General features: G+C 38.7%; 1 protein-coding gene across 1 annotated transcript; it reads right to left on the bottom strand.

Moving 5' to 3' along the window:
• LOC112942459 (cytosolic phospholipase A2 epsilon-like) lies at window positions 1–26,504 on the bottom strand. The gene is made up of 20 exons (XM_026033401.1): window positions 26,484–26,504; window positions 25,812–25,884; window positions 17,232–17,368; window positions 15,219–15,350; window positions 14,332–14,372; window positions 13,796–13,838; window positions 13,015–13,078; window positions 12,209–12,372; window positions 11,838–11,930; window positions 10,868–10,905; window positions 10,088–10,223; window positions 8,703–8,839; window positions 8,280–8,502; window positions 7,621–7,735; window positions 6,993–7,130; window positions 4,014–4,121; window positions 2,827–3,018; window positions 2,121–2,287; window positions 785–971; window positions 1–336 (listed from the first exon to the last, which is right to left on the bottom strand). The coding sequence occupies exons 2-20, from the start codon at window positions 25,837–25,839 to the stop codon at window positions 128–130; spliced, it is 2,352 nt and encodes a 783-aa protein (XP_025889186.1). The 5' UTR covers window positions 25,840–25,884; window positions 26,484–26,504; the 3' UTR covers window positions 1–127.
• Between the last annotated feature and the right edge of the window lie 243 nt (window positions 26,505–26,747).

Genomic DNA, 26,747 nt, shown 5'->3' with positions numbered 1-26,747 from the left:
GAAAAAAGCCTTAGTACTTTCCACAGTCTGTATTGCTCATCTCCAAACAGGTTTTTGATGCTTTTCCATGGGAGGAAAGAAAAAAATTTTAAAAATCCAACTATCTTTCTGGAACTTAGAATGGCATTTATTTTTTCTGCTGCTTTTTGTGTTCCACTGCTGATTTCAAAGCCTGAAGGATCAAATGTTTGTTGTTCTGGATGTTGTAGCTGGTGAGTTTTACCAGCTTGTCAAACTCCTCCTCGGTGTAGGTGAAGCTGTTGATGCAGTAAGGGGAGGCAGAGCTGGAAACGTCCACGTCACCCTGGGCCAGTTCAGACGGGCCGCGTTCCACCCCTGCCAGATAAACACAGGCCATTAACAGGAAGCTTCTGTGGTCCAGGCATGTTTTTAAGCAGGTTTTTGGGGGTTTTTTTTAAGCTAAAAAAGGAAGTTTCTCCCACTCATCTTTCAAGCTGGCTCTGTTTCCACTTGGGCTGGAGCAGAGGGGCACATCAGTTTCCTGAGGGACCTGGCAACCTCCGACAAGGCTCAAGGGCCTCTGTTCAGTCTGGTGGCCTCTGGAGGGACCTGGTGACCTCTGGAAGGACCTACCCCTCACTCACTCAGGGACACTGGATTAAGGCTGGAAGAGGGTTGGCAAGTAAACTGCGTCCTGAGAAATAACAAGTACCAGTAAGAGAGGGAAGACAGGGTGGCTCTTCCCTGAGAGCACAGCCATTCTCAGCTCCTGCTCCTGCTGCCTGGAGTCTGTCTGGCAGCAAAGGGATGACCAGCTCCTTACCTGGCTCTTTGTATGTCCTGAACGTGTCATTCACCAGGGGAAAAAACACCACTATCGGCGCCTGGGGGGTCTCCCGGTCTTCAAAGATGTAGCACTCCTTCAGGTTGCTCTCCTCTTCATCACTTAGGTGGATCTTGGGAAACGGGATTCCCTGCTTTAGGAAGTATTTAGAGGCTTTTTCCAAAGGCTATATTTAGACAAGAAAATAAAGAAGAAAAAAGGTCAGAAATGCTATTCCTCCAGCTTTCTTCAGTGCTCAACACACCCACCAAAGGCCTCCTCACAAAGACAAGAAACCTGTGCTCACTATCAATGTTTCTTCTGGTATTTGCTTCTTTTATGAGATAATAACTATTAGTTATTAGCAGAAAAACATGTCAAGACCCAAACTCTAACCTCCTACTTGCTGTCATACTTCCCGCTCAGCGACTATCTGCAAGATAAATGAAATGTTCATAGCTGCAACCAGGGGCTGGCCAAGAAAGGTAGAGCACAGAAACATGCCCACTGCTGGAGAAAACCCTAAAATCAACAGAAAAGTCAGAAATCTGAAAAGGTGCATTTCAAAATGCAGCTTCCTGAAAGTACAAATATCTTTTTAACTTTGTATGAAATAGTCAAAAGTCCTTATCTCTCTTAGACGCCTAAAGATTACTACAAATGATGGAGGCCTCAGAGCACAAACATCTCCTTGACTGAAATGTTAATTTAATTTTGCAGATGTGTTATTGACTTTAGGAAACAAGTCATTTGCTCCTAAATCTGGTCAGCATTTCTGAAAACTCGTCTGTAGTCTTCAAGAAGCTCTATCTTATCCATACCCAGTAACAGGAACTCTAGACTGAGTTGTTAGCTGGTATTTGAAACAGCGGACATGAACATCAAAGGATATTCTTCTCCATAACTTTGAAAAAATTAACAGGAAAACTGGACAAGTTACTTCTCATCTGACTGCATATAGCTATCTTTAGATATCATGAAATAGAAGCAAAATGAGCTCCTAAGTGGTAGTACTGGTTCCTGAAAAACCCTCAATAGAAGATAAAACCAGCTATACTGAGGCCCCAGTGGCACTTGGGTCTAGGAGACAGACTGTTATATATTGTAGCTTTAATTAAAATGAAAACTTCAGAAAATTTTTGTTCTCTTTACGGAATTTGGCATGATATATTAGCATCACCATGCGTCTAGACATCTAGAAACTGAAACTCTCAGCCAACATTTTTTTTCTCCTCTAATAAGCTGCTTCTATGTAAATTTATTATGACTCCATAGGAATTAAAAAGGTCTTAAGAACAGTGGTTATTATTTGTAGAAAACAGAGTACTCCTCACACCGATGTCTGTGATCCAGAAGAGTAGTTTAAGTGTAAGACAATATCCACTTTCCTCTGTGGCCTCATCAGTGGTGGGTAGCTGATATCGATGTATCCAGCTGTGTCTGCCAGGCACAGGAACTCTGTTGTTTGTGTCAGCTGGTTGGGGAAATTGTCTAGCACAGTATCTAAAAGGAAATATTTCTTACGGTAAGTGACATTGAAGAAGTGATAAATGTGCTGTCTGGCTAGCTAAAGATGAATAAAACATAGCTTGTCTCCCCATTGCTTTTGTTCTGACAAGACCCTGCTGCTTTACTGAAACTCAACCTTCACTTAGAGAGAAAAAAAAAAAAATCTTGTCCAAGATAAAAAAACAGCTCTTTCCTTTCTCAAGCAGCTCTTTCCTCCATCCTTGACTAGCAATAATTCTCCATTTCTGGAACAAAGGGACTTCTTGGAGTATCTATTTAGATTCTAATTTCAGTAAAAACAGAACTGTCCAGAATTTGACTTTTTTGCAAATTCACAAGACACAGTGAAAAAGTGACTGAAATGTGAAAAGTCACTTCTGTTAAGGATGTTCTGTCCAGCTGATGTGAATGGATGACATTTAATTAGTTACACTTTTTTCTCCCCCCCACAAGTGAAGGTTAAAGCCGGATCATCATCTTTTCACTAATAAAAATGTCAAACCATCAGGTAAATTTTTTTTTTTTTTTTTTACCTTTCCATATACAAAAGTTTTTGCTCTGTAGGTACTCATTGTGCAACTGAAGTCCCTTTAGGAAGTTGAAGAACTTTGAAACCAGCACCCTCTTTGTCAAGAGCTGCCGAATAATATCCATAATGCCACATTCAGGGGTCACCAAGTAAGTCTCCAACTCATTGTTCTGTGTTGGTAGAAAAGGCACTTGTTCTGCAGATTGGTAGAGGATATGAACGAATTATTTCCTTAATGCACACCTTTGTAATAATTGCAACGTCAAAGCTATCTCACATCAGCTAAAGGAAAGAAAATCCTAATAAAATGTGGCAACATACTTGATCTCAAAACAGGAAGAAGAGAATCAACAATCAACAAAGCATATTTCTCAGAAAACAAAATGAGTGTGGAAACAAATTTCTTAGAGATGGAAAAAGTGATCTACTGTTGACAGAAATTAAGTTGGTTACTCTGTGTAAATTTGTGGAGGCTGAGAATTTGGACTTGTTTCTTCCAAGATTAAATTGGTTTTGATAAAAATGGTTTCAAGACAAGGGATTTAGACACATGGAAATTGAGTGAACTGTCAGTTCATCAGACCTGCTATCAAGGGCATTGTTAGAGCTCACTATTCCAAAACACCGCTATGGAGGAAGTGAAGAAGAGCACATAAGTCAAACTTGTTGTTCATATTCAGACATAAGACTTTGAAGGAAAACAAATGGATACTGCCAAATCAACAAACAACAACAAATATGCCACAGTGTTGTAGGTAATTGATATATCCAACTCCATAACAGCTACACTCAAGAAGTGTGATCTGCCAAGGCAGACAGAAAGCACGGCACTGAGATGTTTGCAATAACATGTAGCTTAACTGAAAGGCCCTGGCAAGGATAATCCAGTTTAAAAAACAGAGGAATTTATAGTTTCATATTTGGTCACAAATCATCACTTGCATGAATTCATTCAAAGGAAACTTATGGAAATAATGTTGCTAAAAATAAGTTCAGTCATGAAAGCAGAAACCCAATTGCATACAAATTACTAGAAATGACAGCTATAAGTAAAAAAGGAGTGCAGTATTGGCCCCAGCTTTAAGACATAAAAAGCCTTCATAAAATTTTGACACTATTTGTATCTGAACATAACAATCATTTAAAGATTTATAAGACTAGAGATAAAATAAGAATAGAAATATAACCAACCAACATTAACAGCTCTAGGTTGGGTGCACCTCAGTGAGGCTCTTCCTGAAGAAACTGATGAATGCCAGGCATCCAAGAGGTTATAGGAGAAGACATTGCTCCACAGGCCTGTGTAATGGATAAGAAGAGAGACAACAAGAAGAGAACATTTTGCTGGGAAAAACAAGAAAACAGTTGAGGTTGGAAGGTACCCCTATAGATCATCTAGTCCAATCCCCCTGCTCAAGCAGGGACACAGAGAACGTGACACAGGGTGGCATCCAGGTGGGTTTTGGAGATCTCCAGAGAAGGAGACTCCACAACCTCTCTGGGCAGCCTGTTCCAGGACTCTGTCACCCTGCCAGTGAAGTGGTTCTTCCTCATACGGAGATGAAACTTCCTGTGTTTCAATTTGTACCCATTATGCCTTTTCCTGTCACTGGCCACCACCAAGAATAATTTAACCCCATTCTCTTTACATTCACCCCTCAGGTGTTTGTACATGTTGATAAGATCCCCTCACAATCTTCTCTTCTGCAGGCTAAACAGATCCAGCTCGCCTAGTCTTTCCTCATAAGATAGACATCCCTCTTGCCCTGGGGAGCCCAGAACTGCCCCCAATACTCCAGGTGCAGCCCCACCCGAGCTGAGCAGAGAGGCTGGATCCCCTCCCTCGCCCTGCTGGCAACACTCCTCCTGATGCAGGCCAGGATCCCATTGGATTTCTTGGCCACAAGGACACACCGCTGCCTCACGGCTAACTTGGCATTAACCAGAACTCCCAAATTCCTCTCTATAGAGCTGCTTTCCAGCAGGTCAGCCCGAAGGCTTCTAACATTTCACTAAAACCTGTAGTAATTTCTTTTACATTTTGTCTTCAGAGAAGAATCTAAATGGTTTTAACCACTGTGCCAAGTCCTTAGCTATTCTAATTCATTGCCACATACATCTGTATCAGTATACCACAAACCAAAGTTTTCTAATCAGCATAGTCCTGTCCTACAAAAAGAACAAAAAAAAAAGCAACAACAACAAAAAAAACACAGAAAGTAAAACTTTTCCACATAAAGATAGGGACTCTTTGCACTCAACCAGACAGTCAGAGTTCATTTGGAGATAACTGCTGGCCAATTTTGCTCAGCACAATCTCAGTTCTCTGCCATTTGAGAAGCTGTTGTGCAAGCCCGAAGTGAAAACAGAATTGTAAGGAGAGGCAACATCTTTTCCAAGGCTAGAGAGATGGAAAAAACAGACAAACTTTCAGGCATCCCAGCCTTTCTTTGGTAAATCTGAATCTTGTATCTCCCAAAAAAATCATAATATTCTTTCAATTTCTCTCACCACTGCTCTTATAACTTCCACCAAATGATACCTCACTTTTATCCTTAAACCATTATACTGTAGCTGATAGTACATTTTAATTGCAAATCAGGAGGGCACTTGCATGTTATATCACTAGGTGGCAGTGTTATTCTCTCTATGCTGTCTTTTCTAGAACTACTTCTATGTCCTGCATAAATTCAGCTACTGAATTAAGACTGCTACTATTAAGACTGAGCCCAGGCTGGGAGTGATGGGTTATTTGCTAACAAATTTAGATAATACCATCATTTCTTCAAAACTGCAACTGAGGTACGAGTTCTCCAAAGTGCGCCTCTGTAGTCCCACCTAGCTCCAGAATCTACTTAAGGGAAGAAAATAAGAAAATGGCCAGTATAAAGAGACTTCTTTCTTACAGTACTCTCCTAATATCTCACCAATCTTTTGGGATTTAGGACTTCCAGTGCTAGTTCTTGCAGCTTAACTATTACGTTTCAGGTATAAAAATGACCTTACCCCTATGATTTTTTTCTCCCCTTTTGAACTTATTAATACTCGTGGTTCCTGTGACACTTCCTGTCAATGAAGTCTTTGATTTCACTCTGTTTGGTCAGGATCCAGTTCCCATGGCACTACTCTCTGCCCCTTACACTCATACAGCAAGACACAGGGAATTTAAATTCTCTCTTCACTTTCTCCACTTGATTCAGAATTTTGGAGCTTTCTACAGTATTCTTAAGTCACCTCTTTTTTAAATTATTGCATTGCTAAAAGTTCCAGGCATAGACACTGAAGTTCTAAGAATTGGCTGTATGATTAAAAAGAAAGTTCTCTTCTTCACATACAAATATTTTATCATGATTGTACTAACATGACTATGAACTCCTTTTTGCATCATGCGTTGAGGAATATAAGGTCTCTATATACCAAATAAATGATACCATGGAGCTAGTTTTATAGGTTTATCAGCTGATTTTTTTTTTTTTTAATCTTACTGGACATGGCTATTGCTGGCATCCTTGGTGTTCTACAGTGCATCATGATTATTTCCAAGTAATGTATCTATTGTTTAGAGTTTAACGACTCTTCTACAGACAATTTAACTCCAGAGAACCAGGAGATGAAGGGGTGTGGCATTACATAAAATTAAAACAAGAACAATTGCATAAAACCCTCAAAGCTGTCTTTCATCTATTCTTGAGAACCACCCACTTTAATGAGATAAGGGTGGCAAAACTCCCTGATTTAATCACACTAGCAAAATTACAAAAGTTTTGCAACACTATTAAAGCAGAAAAAATATTATTAAGAATTGAGGAAACATATTCTAAATTGTTGTATTTTCTAATTAACTCAGCAATAACCTTGCCTTTCCTTTTACATTAGGCCACAGACAAATGTGGCTTTAGGATTCCGGTTTCAACATACATATATCAGCCCTAAAACTCCAGACTTAAAAATCACCTGGAAAGCAAAAGTGAATGGCATTATTTTAAACTTTCTTTGAGCACTTTTCTACCCAGTTATCCCATCTCCAGGCTGAGGAATTCAATCAGTGTTTTGGAACAACTTGTACGTTGTATTTCAGGCCTGTATGCTGCAGGCATGGTTTGCAGTATGCAGCAACTGCGTTATAGCAAATACAGCTTTACACAATGCACACTTTGATAAGCATATCACCTTGCATAAAGCAGATCCTGGATTCAGGGAGCTTCTTCATCAGGCGACCCATGAAGAACTGACTGCCAAAATCTTCTGCGCGAATGAAGGCTCCGTATTTTAGGAATCCCACCTCATAAGGGGTGAACTCCACCCATTCTGCAAGTAGAGACACACATTGGACTTTTCATTCTCAATCCCATCCCCACTTCCTTTCAGGCAGAGCTCTGAAATGACAAGGAAGCAATTGCAGGACAAGCCCTTTCAAGAGGGTGATTGCAGACTGGTTTTTATCAGGATAATTTATCATTGGTCACCTAATTTTAGCCACTCTCTCAAGTTTCCTTAAGGTTTTCATATAGAACTTTCCAAAGAGCCTCTCCAGATAAGGAACAAAGTTTATACCAAAAAGAATTGGCTTAAGTTACTCTATGTACAGAACCAAGGCTCTGACCCGGGTGTGTCTAGCTGTCCTAAAGGCCTTCCACAAATTTCACATACCTAGAGAGCCTGAGTATAAAAGAAACTGAAAAAAGAAGAGGACATGAGTGCTGGAATTCGGCAGTGCAAGGGGCTGCAGGTGTGAGAAAAATAATGCAAGTCATTCATACATCAGCTGAGCCCAGATGTGACTCAGTTCTGCCATCACCTTTAAACTCTGGAAGGCTGTAACGTTCTTTCATGTTGAGGATCATGTAGATAGGAAGAGGATTCTGACCCTGATCCAATGCCTGCCGCTCATCTGAAAGCTTATGGTCATTTTTCTGTGAATTGACCAAAAAAAGGAAGTGTGTAACTAAGGAACTGTCATTCATTGTGACTGGTCTTGCAAGATTAAAGAATAATAAATATTTGTTTCCAGTTACATTTTCTTACTCTTTTCACTCATTTTGTGCCTATACATTCTTTTTTAACCAAAAAAAAAGGTAAACATTTATACATCCATGTAAAATCATAAAGCTACTGACAAGCTGTAGAACATTTGGAGGTACAATGGGCTCTCATTACACCCAGTAAGTGCATCCATTTTGTAAGGAATATTTGATTTCCTATAGAAATAAAAAGAGGAAGAGAAAGCAAGAGCAGAACTCTGCTGTGATGAGCTCAAATATTCATAGAGGTAAAAAGTGATGTAGACTCCCTGCTTTACTGAACACCTTCAAACTGGTGCTTATTTGCTGAAAGGCACATGGAATGAAATCCCTTTTAGTCAGGAAAAATTGTCTGCTTGGATAATGCAATACCATAAGGTTTTCATTGCCCATACATTAGTGTTCAATAGATAAGGAAAAAATATATGCACAGTACCCCATCATTTAAAGCTTTTTCCAGTAGAAGCCCCCAGAAATCAACGCTGGAAGTCTGATATCCCTCTTGCTTCCGCAGCTTTAGTTCCTTGTCATAATATTTAAAGCTTTCCAAAGAAAAGCAACTCAGCTTGCACTTGGTCATGTGCCTCCGGACTTCACCAATCGGTCCAGACAGATCTTCGTGTGACCAGTCAGAGCTCTGATACAAATGTGACAAAGTCCTGGGAAAAAGAACAGAAATACATGATCATATCTGCACATATACATTCACTTCTTAGATTTAAGGGCCGCATCAAGTTAACTACTTGATATCCATTGAAAATACCTTTTGGGCTCAGTTTATCAAGCAGGAGAAAAGATTTTTGGACTTAGAGCAAACTACAGAGGTGTTGAATGACAGCTTTGTTCAGGGTCTCCTTACCATGTTGAGCCAGATGAGCCAGTGATGTATGAAACAGCATCTAAGAGACCCAGCTTCTGAAGGCCCAACAGGTTGCCTAACAAAGATGTCAGTGCCCGGGTGCCACCCCCTGTTGTCATGACTGCTACGACTGGTACCTGTTTACACATCAACACAAGCAGTTGGTAAGCAACAATTTAGCACATCAAATGAGAGCTGAGTAAATTACAGAATTTCTGTCCCACAGGACAGTCTAACATTTCGATATTAGCCAAAGTGGGGGAGGAAAAAATGAAATGCTGGTTTTTGAACAGATTTTTTTTTTTTTTTTTTTTTTGGAAACATCTATTTTCTAGTTCTTGACATTTTTGATCAAAAGATACCAGCCTTCTAAATTGCTACATGCTGGTTTATTAGAACAGCTCAAAGCTTCTTTTTTCAAGGCACTTCAGTATTAGACTGCATTTTCCTTAACTGGATCATCTCAAGACAGCTGTATTCTGAGAATCAGACAATCTCTTTCTCTAAGTCAAGTGCAATGACTGGATTATATTTGCCATAAAGTACTAGAGTACTTAAAGGCCATCATGAACCACAAAGCCTAATGGTGCGGATGACTGATGTGAACTTAAAAAATACAAAATTCTGTTCCTCCTGCCCCATTCTGCTTTCCTCTCTGTACTCTAAGGAACGTCACCTTGAAGGAGTACTGAATTTTCCTCTCTCATCAGTGTCACAAAACACCAAGGCAATTCTAAGGTATAAACACAAAAATCAAAGTAACATTTTGAAACAGGGGAATACTTATTTTACTTGGATTCTCATCTGGCAAATGGAGTTTGAGACTACAATTAGATTTTGAAGGAGTTGTGGTTCACATATTCTGAGATGTATGCCTGTCTTCAGTTTCACACAGAAATACCAGGGTTATCCGGAAGGATGTATGATTTCTAAAGACAACTACCCCAAGTCAGAGAGATGAAAGGAAAATGTCTTTATACTGTCACAGTGACAATACAGTCGAGATGATGAGCACCAAAGGAAAGTCTGCAGTAAGAAACTTTATCAGTGTCAGGTATCACCTGTCCTGCTAGAATCCGATAATACAAAATATCTATTTAAGGCCTTGATGCTCAGGTAGGAGAGAAGGATTGTAAGTCATAGATGAAAAAAGGAATAAGGCAAAGGAAAAAAAAAACATGCTGGTTCATGGTTCTTTTGTCAGTAAACAGGTACAGCCAGCAGCCTGGATACCACTTGTGCTCTCCCACTGTTTCATCTAAACATTTTGAATGCTTAACATGGGAGACGAAACACATCAGAGCTCTTTAAAGAACAATATGCTAACAGCTACAAACGCAAAACATTTACACAACACAATCTAAACTATCCGGTGCTCCACATACCTCATGGTCCTGTAGGTCTTGTTCTAAATTAAGGGCTTTTTTTAGAGCAGAAGCCACAAACTTCTTCCGTTTCTGTAGGAAATTGGTCTCCTCCGTACAGAGATCAAATGCCAAGCGAACATCTAATTTTTTGCTCCTTAAACATAGTTCAAGGTGAAACAGTAAGTGAAGCCTTTTTATGTGATTTGGACCTGAACTCACAAGTCATAACCTCTGCAACGAGGCTAAGAAAGGCCAGTCCTACAGCCCCACAAAGGTACATCAGCAGAGGGCATAGACAAGCTGGACAAGTGGCTGAGAGAGATTAAAAAAATGTAAAATCTTATGGAAGAAAGTGGAAATATGGTTTACTTCTATGCCGGTTTTCAAAATCTGACAAATCTGACAAATTTTCTAAATCTTGACAAATCAAAAGTCTGACAAACCCTGCATCCTTATACAAATACTATTAACAGCAGAGACCTTCAAGTTGTATATATAAAAATATTCTGTTTTTTTTTATTTTGAAAGTTCAGAATACATGCACTTTTTTATAAGCTTGTATCTTTGGAGATTGTGCAGACAGAAAAGATTATTGTCCCCATCAAGCCTGAACTGCTGCATAACACAGATACTGGGAAATTTCAATGAGCACATTTAAAAACATGCAGTGTATAGTCATGTATTATTAACATTCAATGACTTAATACTATCTTCCTCAAATACAGAAAGAGGTAAGAAGATGACAAAGCTGGCCATCATCGTTATTCATAACCACAAAACCCAAAGAGATTTTCTTACCAGTCTTTGGACTTCAGATTTAAATTAATTGTTTCATCCTGAAAAACACAAAAGAAGTACTGGAGATGGTTTTATGTTTGATTCTTTACTTTCAGTTAGCATTGAGGTCCTTCACTTTTTCTGAGATCACTACTGAGCCCAAAGCCAAAATAATAAGAAAATCCATGTATTTTTAAATCTTTTACAAGTGTACCATATTTTCACTCAAATATTTTATCCTAAAGATTCAGCTATTTTAGATATACAGAGCTGTGTATAGCAAACACCACCATCAACATCATCACAAATATGTTGAATACTCCCATTTTGGAGAATAGGAGGCTTGGGATGTTTGGGGGGAGGGATGAATGCTAATACTTATTTCTACTCAATTCAGATGAAAATGTACATGCCCATAACACTTTCTATTTAGGAATGTAAATTTAATCTATTTTAAGCACCAGCTCACAAACAGCTGAATTAACTTCCAGGCATATTATGAATGTATTTCTATTGGGAAATAGTTTCAAAAGCAGTACAAAATTCCTTCAGGTTGCTCAGGACGTGCTGAGTTTGTGGTGTTACAGGGCCTCTGTAGCAATATGTGCCTGGGGATTCCTGTCCTATAAAAATCTTGTGAGAGTTGACATACTGCACTTCAGAGGTAGGAAGAAACACCCAGGCCTGAGGACTGCATCCTGTCAGCAGGATGCACATAAATCAGCAAACAAGCCATACATTTTGAGAGTGATCAGCTGTACTATGTGCAAGTTTTAACTAAACAGCATTATTTCTTATTGTCACCATGAGATAGTTAAGAGTATCTTAAACGTGCTATACCATTCCGGGATTCCTTCACACGTCCAGCACAACATGTTTTTATTTTCATGTGATTTTCTAATTCCCAGTGGAATATAGATGAGAGAGACTAGCAGCTATCACTCTTTGGACCCTACCTTCAGGTTTATTCTAAAAAGTTGGCATCAATCACCTTAGCTACTGCTACTCTCTCCTTGAGGGGAAGTGAATCCAGAGGAATGAGAAGGGATGCATTGCTGTCTTTTTCCTCTTCACTTGATGTACACTGAAAAATAAATTTTAACATAGAAAAATATTAATTTATGTGCTGCAAAATGTACTATCACAAAACTATTCCTTTCAGAAAGGATCGATATCCAACAGTCTCCAAGCTGGCATAGAGTATGAGGGTTTTTTTGTGGATACTGTGCTTTAACATGGAAGATCAGGCAAGATACTTTTTTAGTTAAAAATACAAATTCTTTCTTATTGCCTCACTGAAGCTGCTTGTAAGTATGGCACACTATCCATTCATTTCGCTTACTTAAGCAACTGATCACCTACCAAGCAGAAATGTGACTTTTTTTCTGGCAGTGCAACTCGTAGTTCTGACTGCCTGTACTTGCCATAGTGGAACACAATGGGCTCAGCTGGCCTGAGGGGAGAGCGCAGGGAAAGTTTCTGCCTCTTCTCATAGGATCCCTTCAATGCAAATAAGAAGTCTTTTTCTAAAAAAAAAAAAATAAAGGAAAAAAACCCTAATTATTATGATTACAGAAAGCAAATATTAAGTAATCACTTAGAAGCTGTTTTTACGTATGTGCAATAAACAATGTTAAAAAGCTTCCAGATTCTAAATAATTACCAAAGAGCTTTGCAGAAAAAAAGGAAAAGAAATAAAGTGCTTGTGTAGTAGCAACAGGAGCCCTTGTAGACAGAGTGAAGGAAAACTCAGTAGGAAGTAAATTATTGATTTAGAAAATACTATTTAATTCTATTTTACAACATTGATGAATTTCATACTCCAATTTTGAAGTCCAATTTTCATTGTCAGTCAGCACAGACAGATATTGTATAACTGCTAGATCTGTGGTCTCACACGTATTCCCAACCAAGCAATTCCTTTGCTCTGACTAAAAGAAGAAAATAGGGAAATTACAGGATGAGAAAATGACAGAAAATGAGAAGCTCTGAAATAGTCAAGCTGCTTCTACTTCACAGGGTTGAAAAGCCACAGTCACTGTGCTTCACTGTGCTTCCTTCCTTGTAGATTTTTTTTGACATAAAAAGAATGAATGACTTATTCTTTATTTTAAATTTACTATCAAAAGCAAACAAACAAACAAAATCTTTCTAGCTTGAAGTCTAACCTGAAGCTTCTTTCTTCATCCATCTATTGTCCACCTGGACTTCCAGGCAGGAAATTTCACGAGACTGCAGCAGGAATGAATGATAAAAGAATTAAGAATACAAAACACACTACACCTGAGTCACTTCCTTGCTATCTATGCCTTGCCATCAGGGCTTCCTGGGATCCGGAAAACTGCCCACCTTTTGTTTACTTCAGCTGAGAAGAGGATGACACAGGCACTCTGAAAACGTGCCAGGGTTTTATCTGAAAGAAAATTGGCATCCTTGGTCTATCCTAAAGTTTCCCAGGACTGAGAAGGGAAGGGAAATAACCAGGGAAGGAAGAGGAGGGTGTACAGCCCTGGTAACGGTGGGATGGTGGGTCAGCCAAGTCACAAGGCTCTCCTTGCAGACAGCCACCTTACAGACCTTGGTTGCCTCCTCTAAACAGCCAGCCAGGCGCATTCAAGAGAGCTACTTCTAGATCATCCTACAGAGGTGAGGAAAACAAGGTGTCTGTGAAGGGCTTGCTAAGAGAAATCCATGCAGGGATGAAACAGATGCAGAGCATCACTCCCCTCTCAGCCATGGGGCTTGCAATCAGCTAGTGACAGAGGACACTTTTTGGACATCCCAGAGCAACAGTGAGGTGGTGCCCATGGCAAATACGGCACCCAGTTCTCTATCTACCTCTCCTTCAGCTCTGTCTGCAGTGAGGTGTTGGAACACCTCCTAGATTCCCTGGTCCCATCACCAGTGTGAAAATGAAGTAGTAAAGAAATAGAAACAATTAAAAATTACCACTAATACACCATTATTGACAAGCTTTTCAGGAGGAACTGGACTGAAAGACAAAAAACGTATTGTTATAACCATAAGTAATCTGAGCTAACTGCAACATTAAATGAACAACAGGAGTAACACTTTCCTTATAGATTGCCTTGCCCAGGACAGTCTCTAACATGTCACTGATTTTAAAACTCACTGTTGTTTTCAAAGGAGGTATCTGATATGTGCTCTCCTTATTTTTGTGAAGGCAATTGCAATGAATAATAATAATTAGCATTGTGGTTGCAGCTCTTATTATGCTTTTCCCTCCTCCTTCTCTTCCTTCTCCAGGAAGCACTGGGCTAGATTAGTATACAAGATGATTCCTGATAGATAAGGAGCATAGTGTTTCTGCTGATATGCAAGTAGCTTAGTAAACACCTGCTATTGCTGTGATGTTGCTTATTGTTTTAAACTATGACAATAAACTAAGCCATACCTGTATTTATGACTGTTTGCTTTTACAAAGTACAATTGTTCAATCCTATTTCAGTTCAGTTTTTACTCACATGCTATCTGATGCAAACTCCACCTCCAGCACTTCTTGTGTCTGTAAAAGATTAATCAATTCAGAGTGTTTACAGTCATTTTCTTTCTCACCAGCTACTGCTGTCAGCAATTAGTCTGGTTCCTGAAATAGCTCTTACAATCCGATTTCTCTCCTCTTTGATGTTGAGATGATTGAAAGCAAATGAGTTAGAGTGATTGTGGAAATTGTTTTCATGACACGGGTAAATACCAGGCCCCAGCATTTGAACAGCAGTTGATTACAGAGTAGAACAGTCACCTAGGTAAACCCCAGCCCCCTGCCTGCAAATGGCTCTTGGCTAAAAACCCTGTCTAAAACTTTGGCTTTTCTGAGGAACATGACTCTTGGATAGCACAGGCCGTGCTCACTTCTGCCTGAAAGGACTCTCATAACATCATTGATTAGTTATTGGACAAATTAGCAAATTTCTCCTACGCAATATGCTGTAAGAAAAGCCTGTGAAGCAACATACTTATGCAAACCATCTAACCTGGAAATCCAAATCCCATGCTGAAGTCATCATGCATGAGTTCGGGTATACTGATGTGATGACATAGTTACAGTAATAGGCCAGCTTTAACATCTCAGCATGGTTTCTTAGTGCTATATTCAGGTATACATGAAAGAATTACATGTCAAAAAGTATTAGTATAAAAGTGAGTACAAAGGAGCTAGTCAAATTTTTCATGATGAAGTCCAAGATAAGGAATACTTTCTGCTGAATAAAGTTTGGAGGGTACCTCACAAGATACAGGAAATGCAAAGGAAATAAACCCATCCACATAAAATTGCTCTGCAAGAATTTATTTAGGATGTAATACTGAAATTATGTATCTTCCCTGTAGCCAAGGCAATTTGATTCCTCACCTGTGGGTTTAGCTGAAAAGTCAAGTGAGCAGTTTCTCCAAGCTGGATTTTGGCTAAATCAAAGAGGACAGTGAAGAGGAGATCATCTTTAGTGACTTCATTTTCATCATAGACTTTAATCTCCAGGATATTCTGGGAACAGAGACAGAGAATCAGCAGCATTTCTAGTCTGAGTCCTTACAGCTGGAGGAAGAGCAGGATGTGCTCAGTATATTCAGAAATACAAAGAATGGAGAGAAGTGAGAAAGCAAGTCCAAAGTATTTATCCACATAGATATGAAGAAATATGTTCTGAACCTTCTATAGCTGATTAGGTTACTGATTTGCCTTTGTAGAGTAGTTTAAACAACAAAGGATAGTAAATTCATTGAATACACACTTTCTGTATTGAGAAACAAGGTTTGGCTTCTAATTTGATTTGAAGACTCTCTGATCTGTAGAAAACGACATAGTGGACAGGGCTTTATTGCTGGCTGCAGAATACAGATCCTCAGACATAAGCAGTGATTAAAATATACTTTAAAAAGTCATATAACTATTGTGTGACTGCACAGGTCACATGACAAAATTCATCACGTAATCTATGGAAACTGCTACGTTTTGTTAAAGTGCAGAAAAAATACATAGAGAACAGCAAAGTTTTGTTTCCACTGGATTTATATCCTACGTATCTCAAATCCTAGTTCATTCTTCCTACAGCTCAATGCTGCTCTTCTCCCTCCTGCAGTACCTGCCTGTAAAAGGCATATGTAAATACGTATATATGTACATATATGTAAAGGCAGTGCATCATCGCTAGACAAATAAAGTTCTCTGTTCAGTGCTGGTAGGAAGTGGAGTTCAAGCTGTTGAGCATCATCTCATCTTTTTCTCTCTGTTAGTGTGGTGTCTCGGTTTTGAAAGACCTGCCAGCCTAAGGCATTGCAAGGCAAGAGCGTTCTGGTGCAAGAGATACAGATCAGTCACTTGGTGTTTGTTCCCACATTGCAAAGCTTAGCTTGCCTTCATGATTCCTTGTGGAGCCTGCGGGGCTCGGTGAAATTCTGCCTCACTGGTATTTTGAAAGAAGCTGGATTTTTTTTTAGGTTTGCAAGGAAAACATTGACCATAGGCCACAGAAGGGTAGATTTTTAAAATCTGAAAGGTGTGCTAAACAGGATAAACAGCACCTAACCTTAATGAATTAAGTGAACTTCGTGGTTTGTAGTGTGAGCAACATCTATAACCAAAGGAGGGAAAAACTGTTCACTTCTTTGGCAGAGATGCCCTGTTGGAGAAGTCTCTTGATGTCCACAAGAGCCAGGGAATTGGCCTGCTTCTTTGGCACCTGGCAGTGATGCTCTTGTCCCTCTCCATCATGAGCACCAGAAAATTAAAGACACAAGTCATAAATCAGGATTTGATTACCCCCAGGCATGAAGTAAATCTGATTTAAAAACTGTCACTTTTCTGGGTCTACCTGCACTCTGAAACAATGAGAAGAGGAGCAGATGCAGGTGCTGCTTTTTGGTGTATGTGTAGAGGGCAGGGTTAGTGGGACTTGCAAAGCTGTATAAATTCTCACATTTTTATGTCAAGGTAAAAGCTCAGCTGCTTTTCTTTTGCAATCTTTAAAATGCCTTAAAATGCCTTTTTTCCCCGCTTTTTTCTTTTTCTTTTTTTTTTTTTTAAACTCAAGGTATTACTCTATAGTAGTTCAACAATTCAACAATACAGCACTGTGACTTTTCTACTAATTAGCTGAAGTGTCTTACGCAGTTCAATTTATTCTGTAATTCTTACTTTTAGTCTTAAAAACCAGATAGTTAAAAAAAAAAAGTGAAAAAAATTGATGAGACGCTTTATGAATAGATGTGGAATATTCTGCAACTTGGGCTCTACTGCATCTTATTCCACATCCCATACCATGTCCTTCACACCTGTGTTTTGTCTAGTTATTCTAGATACTGATAATACAATAAGATCTCTGCCCCCAAAGAAAAACAAATCTACTCCGCATCTTCCGTATCCTACTTTTACTTGGCTCTGGATCCTGAAGATAAACGTTTCATTCCACACTGGATCTTTGCAGTTCTTGATGGTTTTGGTCCGGACAGTCTCAGAGGAAGCAGTGGGCAAGAAGAGGCTTACATAGCAATCAGTTTGACTAACTGTATTAAAAAAAAAGAACATATATATAAACTAACTAAAAAATTTCCATAAAAATCTTAGAGCATAGGCTTATTGCACTGTATACAGTATAGCACTGTAGTCATTAAGCTACATAAAGGAAATATTCTTTTTTTTCCATTTAATTTGTCCCACTCAGTATTACTCAATAGCACTACTACTTGTTCTGGCAATCAGGTAGAAACTCTGGTCTTAAATGGAGGTTCAAAGAAACTACAACAGCAAGGACAGCTGATAAGGAAAAGAAAAATACAGATAATTTTATTTAAAGAAATACATTATTTATTTGTCAACATAGTCATCAACAGATCTCTCCAGTGGTGAAGCAAAAGGTCTGATAAGTACTGTCAAAAGAGAAATCATGCTGAAAGGAAGCAGCTGACTGTCCTTAGCTTTGGAGAAGGGATCAGAAGAGGTAGCTGCAAAGATCTACCCTCTCTGCTTTGCTGCCCGCTTGCACACACAGCTGGAGCCCAGTGCTGGCAATGAGGCAACAGCCTACATCTGCCAACTTGCAGGCACTGGGGGAGCTGCTAGAAGGAGTTTCATGGCATGTTGGCTCTGATCCCAGCTCTGCTCCAGCCTACTAAATCACCTTGGGCAACTGCTTCCACTTGAATTTATCTTGATTCTCTATCCAGCATTTCCACACCTATATATCTGCAATAATGATCCTTCCTTTTTCTTTTTGTAATCTGCTTTGCTCCCATAATTAAAAACATAAAAATAATAAATACTGTTATTATACCCACAGAGTCCACAAGAAGAGAGTGCCTTATCAGTAATTACATTTTTGTTTCTTTACCAGCCCCTTGATTCTCATTCCACTCTTTCTTCAAACTTTCAGTGTTACTTTTGTGAATAGGTAGTGAATAGGTATGGCTTGAAGTATGTCCGTAGCCATCTTATGAATTATTTATATTTCAGCTTTTCTGATACAATCTGACTGACAATGAAACATGAAACATCTTGCAGTTTTTCAGCATGAATTTGACAGTTTACCCCTTGCTTTCTACAGCAGGGAAGAAATGACTTTAACATAACAAGTGCATACTTCCCTACTGTTTTCTATGTAATATTATGCTCTTAGACTTACTACCACAGCTTTTAAAATATAGAACCTATGCAATTTCCATCTAGGTAATTTTTGCTCAGAGAGTTTATAAAATCATTTCTTCGGCTTTTTCACAACAACATTTTCTACCATTATTTGCCTACAATTGACTCTAAACTGTCAAAAAAGAAAGAATTAACTTTGCATGATTACATTCTCAGAGAGTGCTAAAGAAGCAGATAAGAACAGAAGTAACTGTTTCTTCAGTAACTATACTTGCTAGTTAATGACATTTAATAAATATGTGTTTTCAGAGAATTCATTCATTTATGCTCTGTGATATCTCTTTGTCAAACATATTACTTAAAAATCCAATTTTAAAAGACAAGTATTTAATAATTTCAGAGTATCAGAGAAGCCAGCCCTAAACGTGTGACCTGGAATCTAGCATCTATATAGGGCTATGGTGAAATCTTAATTAAATCCTTCATATTCTCTGAATGCAGCAAACCTACAGAAAAACTTGAGAAGTCAGTCCAGTCTGTAATAAGCCTGTTCACATTTAATAAGAGCAAACCAGAGTTTACTCTTCATATGCTCTTCAAATGTTCACATTTAATAAGTGCAAACCACAGCTTGATGATCTGTATATAACTGCAGCTTACTCAGTAGCTGTTGGGACCCTAGTCTTGACATAGTCCAAGGAATAGAGAGGCTCAATGAGATACCAATCTGTGACCAGGCAACTGCAGCCAGACCATTACCCAAATAACAACAAATTATGCAAATAAAGGGTACTCTTGTAGAGATTATCTGATAGTTTATATAGATGACACAGATTTAGATATCTTTTGGACCCATCCCAGATACTCAATGTTGGAGGTAAGTGTGGGAGATGATCTTTTTCTTCATATACACTCAGAACCGTACATAGAAGCAAGCAGATGTGCAGTGCCTTCCCAATTTAACCACTGCCAAGGTTAGAATTGTATCAGCTATTGAAGTTAAACATGTCCAAATGATAGAAGACTGGCCTACACAGCCTGATATACAGGCAAAAACTGGAAGAATTGAAAAATGGGATTTTATCATTTAAAATACAGACAAGAATAACCTGACAAGAATAACCTGACAAGAATAATATGGCAACACTCCCTTGTCTAATGCCCAAATAATTGTTATTTGTCCTGTCTTATGATCATAGGAAAATAACCAGATTTAGGAAAATAGCTCCAGCTGTAGAGAGAACCTATATATTTTCTGTTTATTCATTTTCTCATTTCAGAGGATATTCCTATCCAAATATGTATCAAACAGTGATAGAAAAGGTAGACTTGTCCATGCCTCAGGAAAGAGGATCAGCCCAGGTGAACCTTCACAAGCTGAATCCCAACTTGCTGCCACATGATGCCCAGGTTTATTTTGGAAAAGAGTAAACAGAATAATCAAAGCATTTCAATTATACGACATAAGAAGAAACTAACCAAGCTTCCAGTGGCCTCAAGAGTCAGGACAGCCTGTGATATGGCAATTATTATATGGTGCACCAGGCCTAGTGGTAGTTCCCAATTAATCTATAGTGCTGACAGGCTCAGTGCCTGCAGAGCAATTGCAAAGCTTCTTCCTTTACACATAAAAGACTGTAAAGTCATGGGAAAATTTGCCATCTTTTCTTTCCAAATACACAGTACGCCCAAGTAACAAGGCTTAGATCCATACCTAGTGCCTCTATGTACTGTCTCAATATTTTAAATCATCAGAAGAAAACACCACAAAAAGCATCACAGAGGCACCCACAGGACAGCTGTGCTACAATTTCTCCTTCCCACTCCAACTGTCTTATGAAGCAACAGGGGATAAACTATATTACCTAACTAACATTACGGGTACAAGTAGTTCTTGCAAGATCTATGCAAAATAGAAACAAAGATGTCATTAGATGACCTTTATATATCTTCTATTTTGGGAAACTGCAATTATATATCATAGATTTTGTAGGTACACCCATTTTTAAATTTTCCATAACCATTAAAAAAAAAAAAAAAAAGCAGCAATAATGCTTCATATAAAGCCATGTGCAGATCTGAGGCCAAGCTGCAGTGCTGCTTGTGCACTGCGAAGGTATCTGATCTGAATCTTTCAATTTAGGTTAAGAATTTTGAATTCAACACTCTCTGGTTTATAAACAAACTGTTTTTATAAAAAATAAATAAATAAACTTTTCTTTCAAGTTGAATCTGGAACTGAGTGGAAAGCTGCAAACAAGATGTAGATCAAAGTGATAAGAAGAAGGTCGGCTGACTAGCATGAGGTGTTCTTCTCTATAAACCAACACAGAAAGAAATTACAAATATGGTAAGTGAGATTAAACATATGTCAAAGTGTCACTTACAGGAAACAGTGAGCACTGATACTCCATAGGAGCTGGTTACAGAAATAAATAGATAAAATTTAAAAAAAAATGTTCTTTGCTTTTTATTGTTGGAATGGAAAAGTTATGTCTGAGAAAACAGCATGGAAATAATAGGAGTATAAAATAAGGGTGCAATAAGTTGCCTCATTGCTTCACTAGAAGGATCCTTCATGTGATAGTTTGTACTAACTAATAAGAAAACAAAGAAATCTCTCACAATGCTGATGAGCTAGTTTGACCAGATGAATTCCAAAACATACCAGGACAAACAACTATATCAAGGATGTTTACTCCCCAGCATCATGTGCCTAAGAATTCAGCCCAAAGTCTGTAAAAGTCAGCCACCATACTCTCAACTAGATTTTGGACCTACAAGTTATAAGATACAGGTAGAATAGGATTTGATTTTTTTGTTTTATTTGATAGGGACTTTGTTTACTTTGCATTAAAAGCTTGGATTACAGCAATTGTTCACCTCGACATATATGTTAAACTTCAGTCACATCAAATTAAAACAGAGAAAGAAACAGCCTCCAGACTGTTCTTTTTAACATCAAGATTAGTTGTAATCTTATTTTCACCGTGAAAGTAAATGAGCCAACATTTCGGCTAACACCTCCTGCCTCGGTTCCGTTCTTTAATGGGAAGGGAGTTCTTTAAAGAGAGACAGGAAAGCTTGGTCCAGGAATTGATAGATTCCTTTGCCAAGCAATGATCTTCAAAAAGATTCCCCATTTAATAGCAGAATATGACAGAAGCAGCAAAACCAACATTTGTGAGTAAAGGTTTCTTCTAACCTCGACCAGTGGATAATGCACTTTACCTCCCACTGAGGACAAAGCAACATAAGGAATCTGGGAGAGAACCCATAATCTCCTGCAAAACTCATGGATGTCTTTACAGCAATGCAGACTACCTCAGCTACATCAAAACTATCCCATGCTCTTTACGTTGGCCTCCTACATGACAGCAAATCACACCTGGGTTGTTGGGCCTTATCTAGAAGGTAAACAAGGCCTCAATTCAGTTAAAAGGTTGCCTGAAGCTCCTCTCTGAAGACCATCCTTGATAAAGGTTCTCAAACGCTGTGAAACTTTCCCCTGGGTGGGGCCTCCCCTGGCACTGCTGATTCTCCAGAATTAAAATTGGTGGGGACTGAGACATACCACAAGTCTTGCAAAATTGCCTTTTAGTTTCAGGCTCACCTCTGCAATATACTTCATCTCTTCTAGATACATATGAAAGATTACTAAAAAGCACAAATGCATGAAACAAAAATCTACCCTTGGCCCAAAGGGAAAGAATGGATTACTGAATGAATTACTGAATAGAGATGTCAGTCCTGCTGCTTACTGTAAAACTAGCTGAACTTCATAGACTATTGTTTTTATGAAATTGGAACAATGAGGAAAGAATTAGAATAGATTTTATAGGTTTTAGTTTTCATGTGGAAATCTATTTGGAATCAATTTTTAAAAAAGAACTTTAAATGTGTTTTTCCCATTAAAAAAAAAAAATGAAAATGAGAATTTGTAGCTTCTTTTCATCATCAAAGGACTACCCCAAAAAATTGAAAACAATTCCAGCAAGGAATGAATGTTTGCATCAGCCTTTGTGTTCTTTATGAAGTTCTTTGGATGCCCCACATGGTAAAAATAAACACTTTAGATATTTCATTTGTGATTAGTGTTCAGGATCCAGCAAAATATCCTTCAGTCTTAAATTCAACAAATTCAACAGTAAGCTGGATATAAAGGGAAAATATGGTCTCCATCAAGGATGCTAAACAATAAGGCCTAATAGCATTTAAGAGGATGTGCTGAGCTGTAAACAGGGGAGAAGGCAATGCTAAGCATAGTTTTGTAAGTGGTGAGAAGGTGTGACACAACTTCCGAAGAAATTTGTAAATACAGAATGACTATTCAGAAATCAAAACACAGGCTTCATTACCATTATGCATTCACAACTGCTGAAGTTGCCAAGTTTTGGAAAGAAGCCGTGTGCTAGTATTGTGCTGTGTTATTTCATTCATGAACTGTCTCAGTTTTTGCAATGACATCCATTCAGGTGTGCTGGTCCTTTCTGAGCACAAACTAGAGTCACATCCTGAGCAGGCTGCCTCAACCATGCAGCTCTGCAAGCCACCCAGTAGAGGAGGGGGAAAGGGCTCTAAATGGATGTGCGGTGGATCTGATGCCACCAAGATCTCTGCCATCACCTCCTGTTTATTACAGCCTCTCTTCTCCACCCACACTTCTTCCGTGCTCATTTCCATTGCCTCCACCCATTTCAAAGCTGCTGTTTTAAAACAAGTTTTGACATTTTAAGAGCTTATAAAATATCTGAAGACCTGTTTCAACTCCTCATTCACTAGAGGTCTCTTGTGACATAGATGGATAATGAAGTCTAAGAACATGCAGTACTGCCATGAAAGGCTTTTGAGATCATCTCTGTCCAGTGAAGTACAACAGGTTCAATACCACCTGTACAGATACCAGGTTACAGCATGCTAACTACTCCTACCTTTTGCCTTTAAGACAGGGGCAAGCCTGAGCCATTTACCGAAGGAAACCAAAAGACTCCTATAACCTTCAACCAACAATGACTTTTTTTATTCAGGTGCTCCTGTGAGGTCCCTAAAGCCCTTGTTTTATTCCTTGTTTTAGAAATGATTTGCTAAGGCACTAAGGCACTTATTTTGTCCAAGGTAGAATCAAGAGTGTGCAGCAAGGTGTGGAGGAATATCCCACATCACATCTTTTAACCACTGAAACAGCTTTTGGCTCTCTCACATGTAGAGTATACGGGAGTCCAGCAGAGCTATAAGATGCATATGTGCCTCCTTACAAATCATTGACACTGAGCACTAGAGGTGGAGTCATTTCCACAGCTGCAAGGAAGTGCCTTGAACAAGATTCCTGAACAAATAACAGCATATTAATAAACTACAAGGTTGCATACAGCATAGTCCCTTTTAGTGGCAGTTTATGATGCTATGAATGCATGGCATATGCTTTTCACTTCTGATAATATCTATACAACACACTCCTTCTTGGAGTTTGTGCCAACAGTTTGTTAGGGCTTGAGGAAAAAAGAGAGAAAGAGATGTAAAAATAATCTCCTGCACTCAAGAACAGAAAATGGGTAATCGGAGGGAAACTGCTTTTTGCACCTATTTAGATGGTAGCAATGATTTGGGGAAAAGTGAGAACAGACTCGAACATCAGTAGATGAAACCAAAGAGAAGGGTGGACAGAAAGGAACAGAGATTGCAGAACTGATTCACATAACATTAACTGAGATCACTCATTCATTTGTTATTTGTATTACTAACCATGGTTATGGCTTTGTTATGACAAACATTAAGATCAATCCTTCATTTTGCCAAGTGCTCTAGTCGTCATGCAATTAGACTTTGATCTTGATGTAAACAGCTTACAATTACAGTAGGAAAAGTCTTCTTTCAGGATATGACATCAGAAGGAGGAGTTTTTGGATGTTAACAGTTGATTTTATACATGCATATTTTGTTTTCTAAACTACTTAGGAAATCACTGTTGACTGCCCTTGTTGCAACTTTGTAGTTACGCACATCACTATGTCTCTGTTCAGATTCCTATGGCCGAGTGCTTCAGTTTCTTTTGTGTTTTCTCTCTGTTAACGAAAACGCAGCCTGTCTGAGCATCCAGCAGCATAAGGAACATGCACGAGATACTTTGCAAAGGTGGCAATGTTCTTTCTCAAGGGACCTCATCCTAGAATTTCTCTCAGCCACAGCAAAGGTAGAAATTTTGTTTCACTGGACCAGTCTCAGACACTGGGCAGCAGGGGCCTTCAGGCTGAGTAAGCAGAGTGTGCTCATGTCCTGGTCCATGCCACAACCAAGTGGTTGCCCCTAAAAATGTGTCACAGCTCCCCATTCTGCAAGTGTCTCAAGCAAGCGTGGCCAGATGACAATATTCAGACTACAGCAAAATGAGCCCTTCTCTACAAATTCTCCGCATGCCATTCTGTACTGCCACAAGGAAATAGCACTGTCCAGGCAGTGAATCCAGGTTTTGCTAGAACTGTGTATGCATTTAAGAAGGACAGGGATTGTGGCAAGACTTTGAGATGATTGTAGCAAGAGATGATAGTAGCTGCACAGTTACCAACGATATGTTATTAGCCAGTTTTGGAGAAATACGAGGAGATTGTTGTCCTTGTTGTTTCTACGCCCTCTTTCAACTTTCAACTTTCTCTCCTTCTCTCTTTCCTCAAAACAACTTCAGGTCTCTTTACATGCATTTTTGTAGATATTCCCTTTCCTAGGTATAGTCTTTCCTGATAAGTGTTTTTAAGGACTCAGTTTAGTGGAGATCACCACAGGTGTAGAGATGTCATGAAGAGATGCTGAGTGTGCAAGTGTACAGTGTTTAAGTGAACTCAACAAGAGTAATTAAGTTGGAAATTCAGAAGAGGGCAGAGACATGAGTTTAGAGAAGGCTTTACCACCTCCCAGAGCAAGATAGCAGGCACCATCTTGTATGCCATACAGAGAACTATGACAACCCTACTTAAATAATCAGTCATGGAAGTTGCACAGAAAACTCTTGTTTCAGTAGCAACAGGACATCATGTCCAGCCATTATGCAGAGTTATAACTTCCCATCTAAAGTGCAATGAAATGTAATGTGCACATTACAATCCATCCAGAGTCACCCTGAACCAGAAATAAATTACAAAATGATCAAGTGGACAGGTACAAAAGGCAGTAATACACTTGGAGTGTTACCTGCTCACTACCAAAAGGTGTTGTTCATCCAAAATGAATTCTGAGAATATCCAAATTCAAACATGCATCAATTTGGGGAACCACAGTGACACTTTATACACTGCTACAAGTCACAGTGTTCAGTTACACTCTCTGCTTGCAGAACTGAAGTACTGGGAACTGCAAAGCAAGACTGATACTCACACAGATCCGCCTTCCTCAGATTTCTCATTCTTATGATTTTTACAGAGAGGGAACTGCACGGACATTCTTCATGCTGAAAAAAAAATGACAAAATGATCACCTGGAAGAATATTAAATAGCTTATGCTTTATAAAATATGCATACACAACATGCAAAGTGCATGTTGTAATTTTCATGCAACACTACTTGCACTGCTTTGAAATGTGAACCGTGTCCTTACAGAGTTATAAAAACGATACAGAAAAAGTAAATATTTCTCTGTCAATTGATGCCATTGATTGGAGAAGAAAACAGAGTAAAACAGTTTTAAATAAAATTGATGCTTGCATTACCTTACAGGACATTTTAAATTTAATCCAATTATATTAATAATAATTAATTTAATCCAATTATCTGTCTAAGATTTTTATTGAGAACATATTTCTGCAAGCTCCTGGAAGCAGTGGAGAACAAATACATGAAAGATAACGAACTGCTAAAATACAGAAACAATTTTTGGTAATTTAAGTGATTGCAATGCTGCAGGTTTCAGTGTCTTGCTCATGTTGAAAAGCATCCTGACTATCACGTAGAGATCAGTGAAACTATTCACTGAGTACAAGTGCAGCAGAATCTTTACACAGAGTAATATAGTTTATATGAGGTAATGTTAATGACTTTCCCCATCCATACCAGGTTTTAGAAGTTTACAAAAAAAATTATTGATTGACATGTCAAACATAGAAAGTAAAACAAATTATTAGAAACAATTCAAACAAATTCTTAATTCTTGCATATTTTACAACATGAAATTTGAGTTATTTCTTCATTGCAAGCAATTACTTACTCCCTTCACTCACATCCCTCTAAGACAGAAGAGCTCTTTAGCTTCCATTTCACAGCTGGGGAAAGGAGGCACAGAGTGATTAAACAATTTGCTCATGGTCAAGTACTAAG

Source organism: Nothoprocta perdicaria, unplaced genomic scaffold (assembly GCF_003342845.1).
Source record: "Nothoprocta perdicaria isolate Ctin4 unplaced genomic scaffold, notPer1 scaffold_129, whole genome shotgun sequence".
In the NCBI taxonomy this organism is placed as follows: Eukaryota; Metazoa; Chordata; class Aves; order Tinamiformes; family Tinamidae; genus Nothoprocta; species Nothoprocta perdicaria.
Note: the sequence above shows the minus strand (reverse complement) of the source record. Positions and strands in the feature narration are given on the sequence as shown.

What these genes read in the sequence shown, in the direction of transcription:
- LOC112942459 (XM_026033401.1), bottom strand. Translation starts at nt 25,839, where the DNA reads ATGAGAAATCTGAGGAAGGCGGATCTGT. An exon ending in AAAAAGCTTTAAATGATGGG is followed by an intron (nt 7,736 to 8,279) that starts GTACTGTGCATA and finishes GTCAATTCACAG; the next exon opens with AAAAATGACCATAAGCTTTC. An exon ending in CAGGATCTGCTTTATGCAAG is followed by an intron (nt 4,122 to 6,992) that starts GTGATATGCTTA and finishes TCCATTACACAG; the next exon opens with GCCTGTGGAGCAATGTCTTC.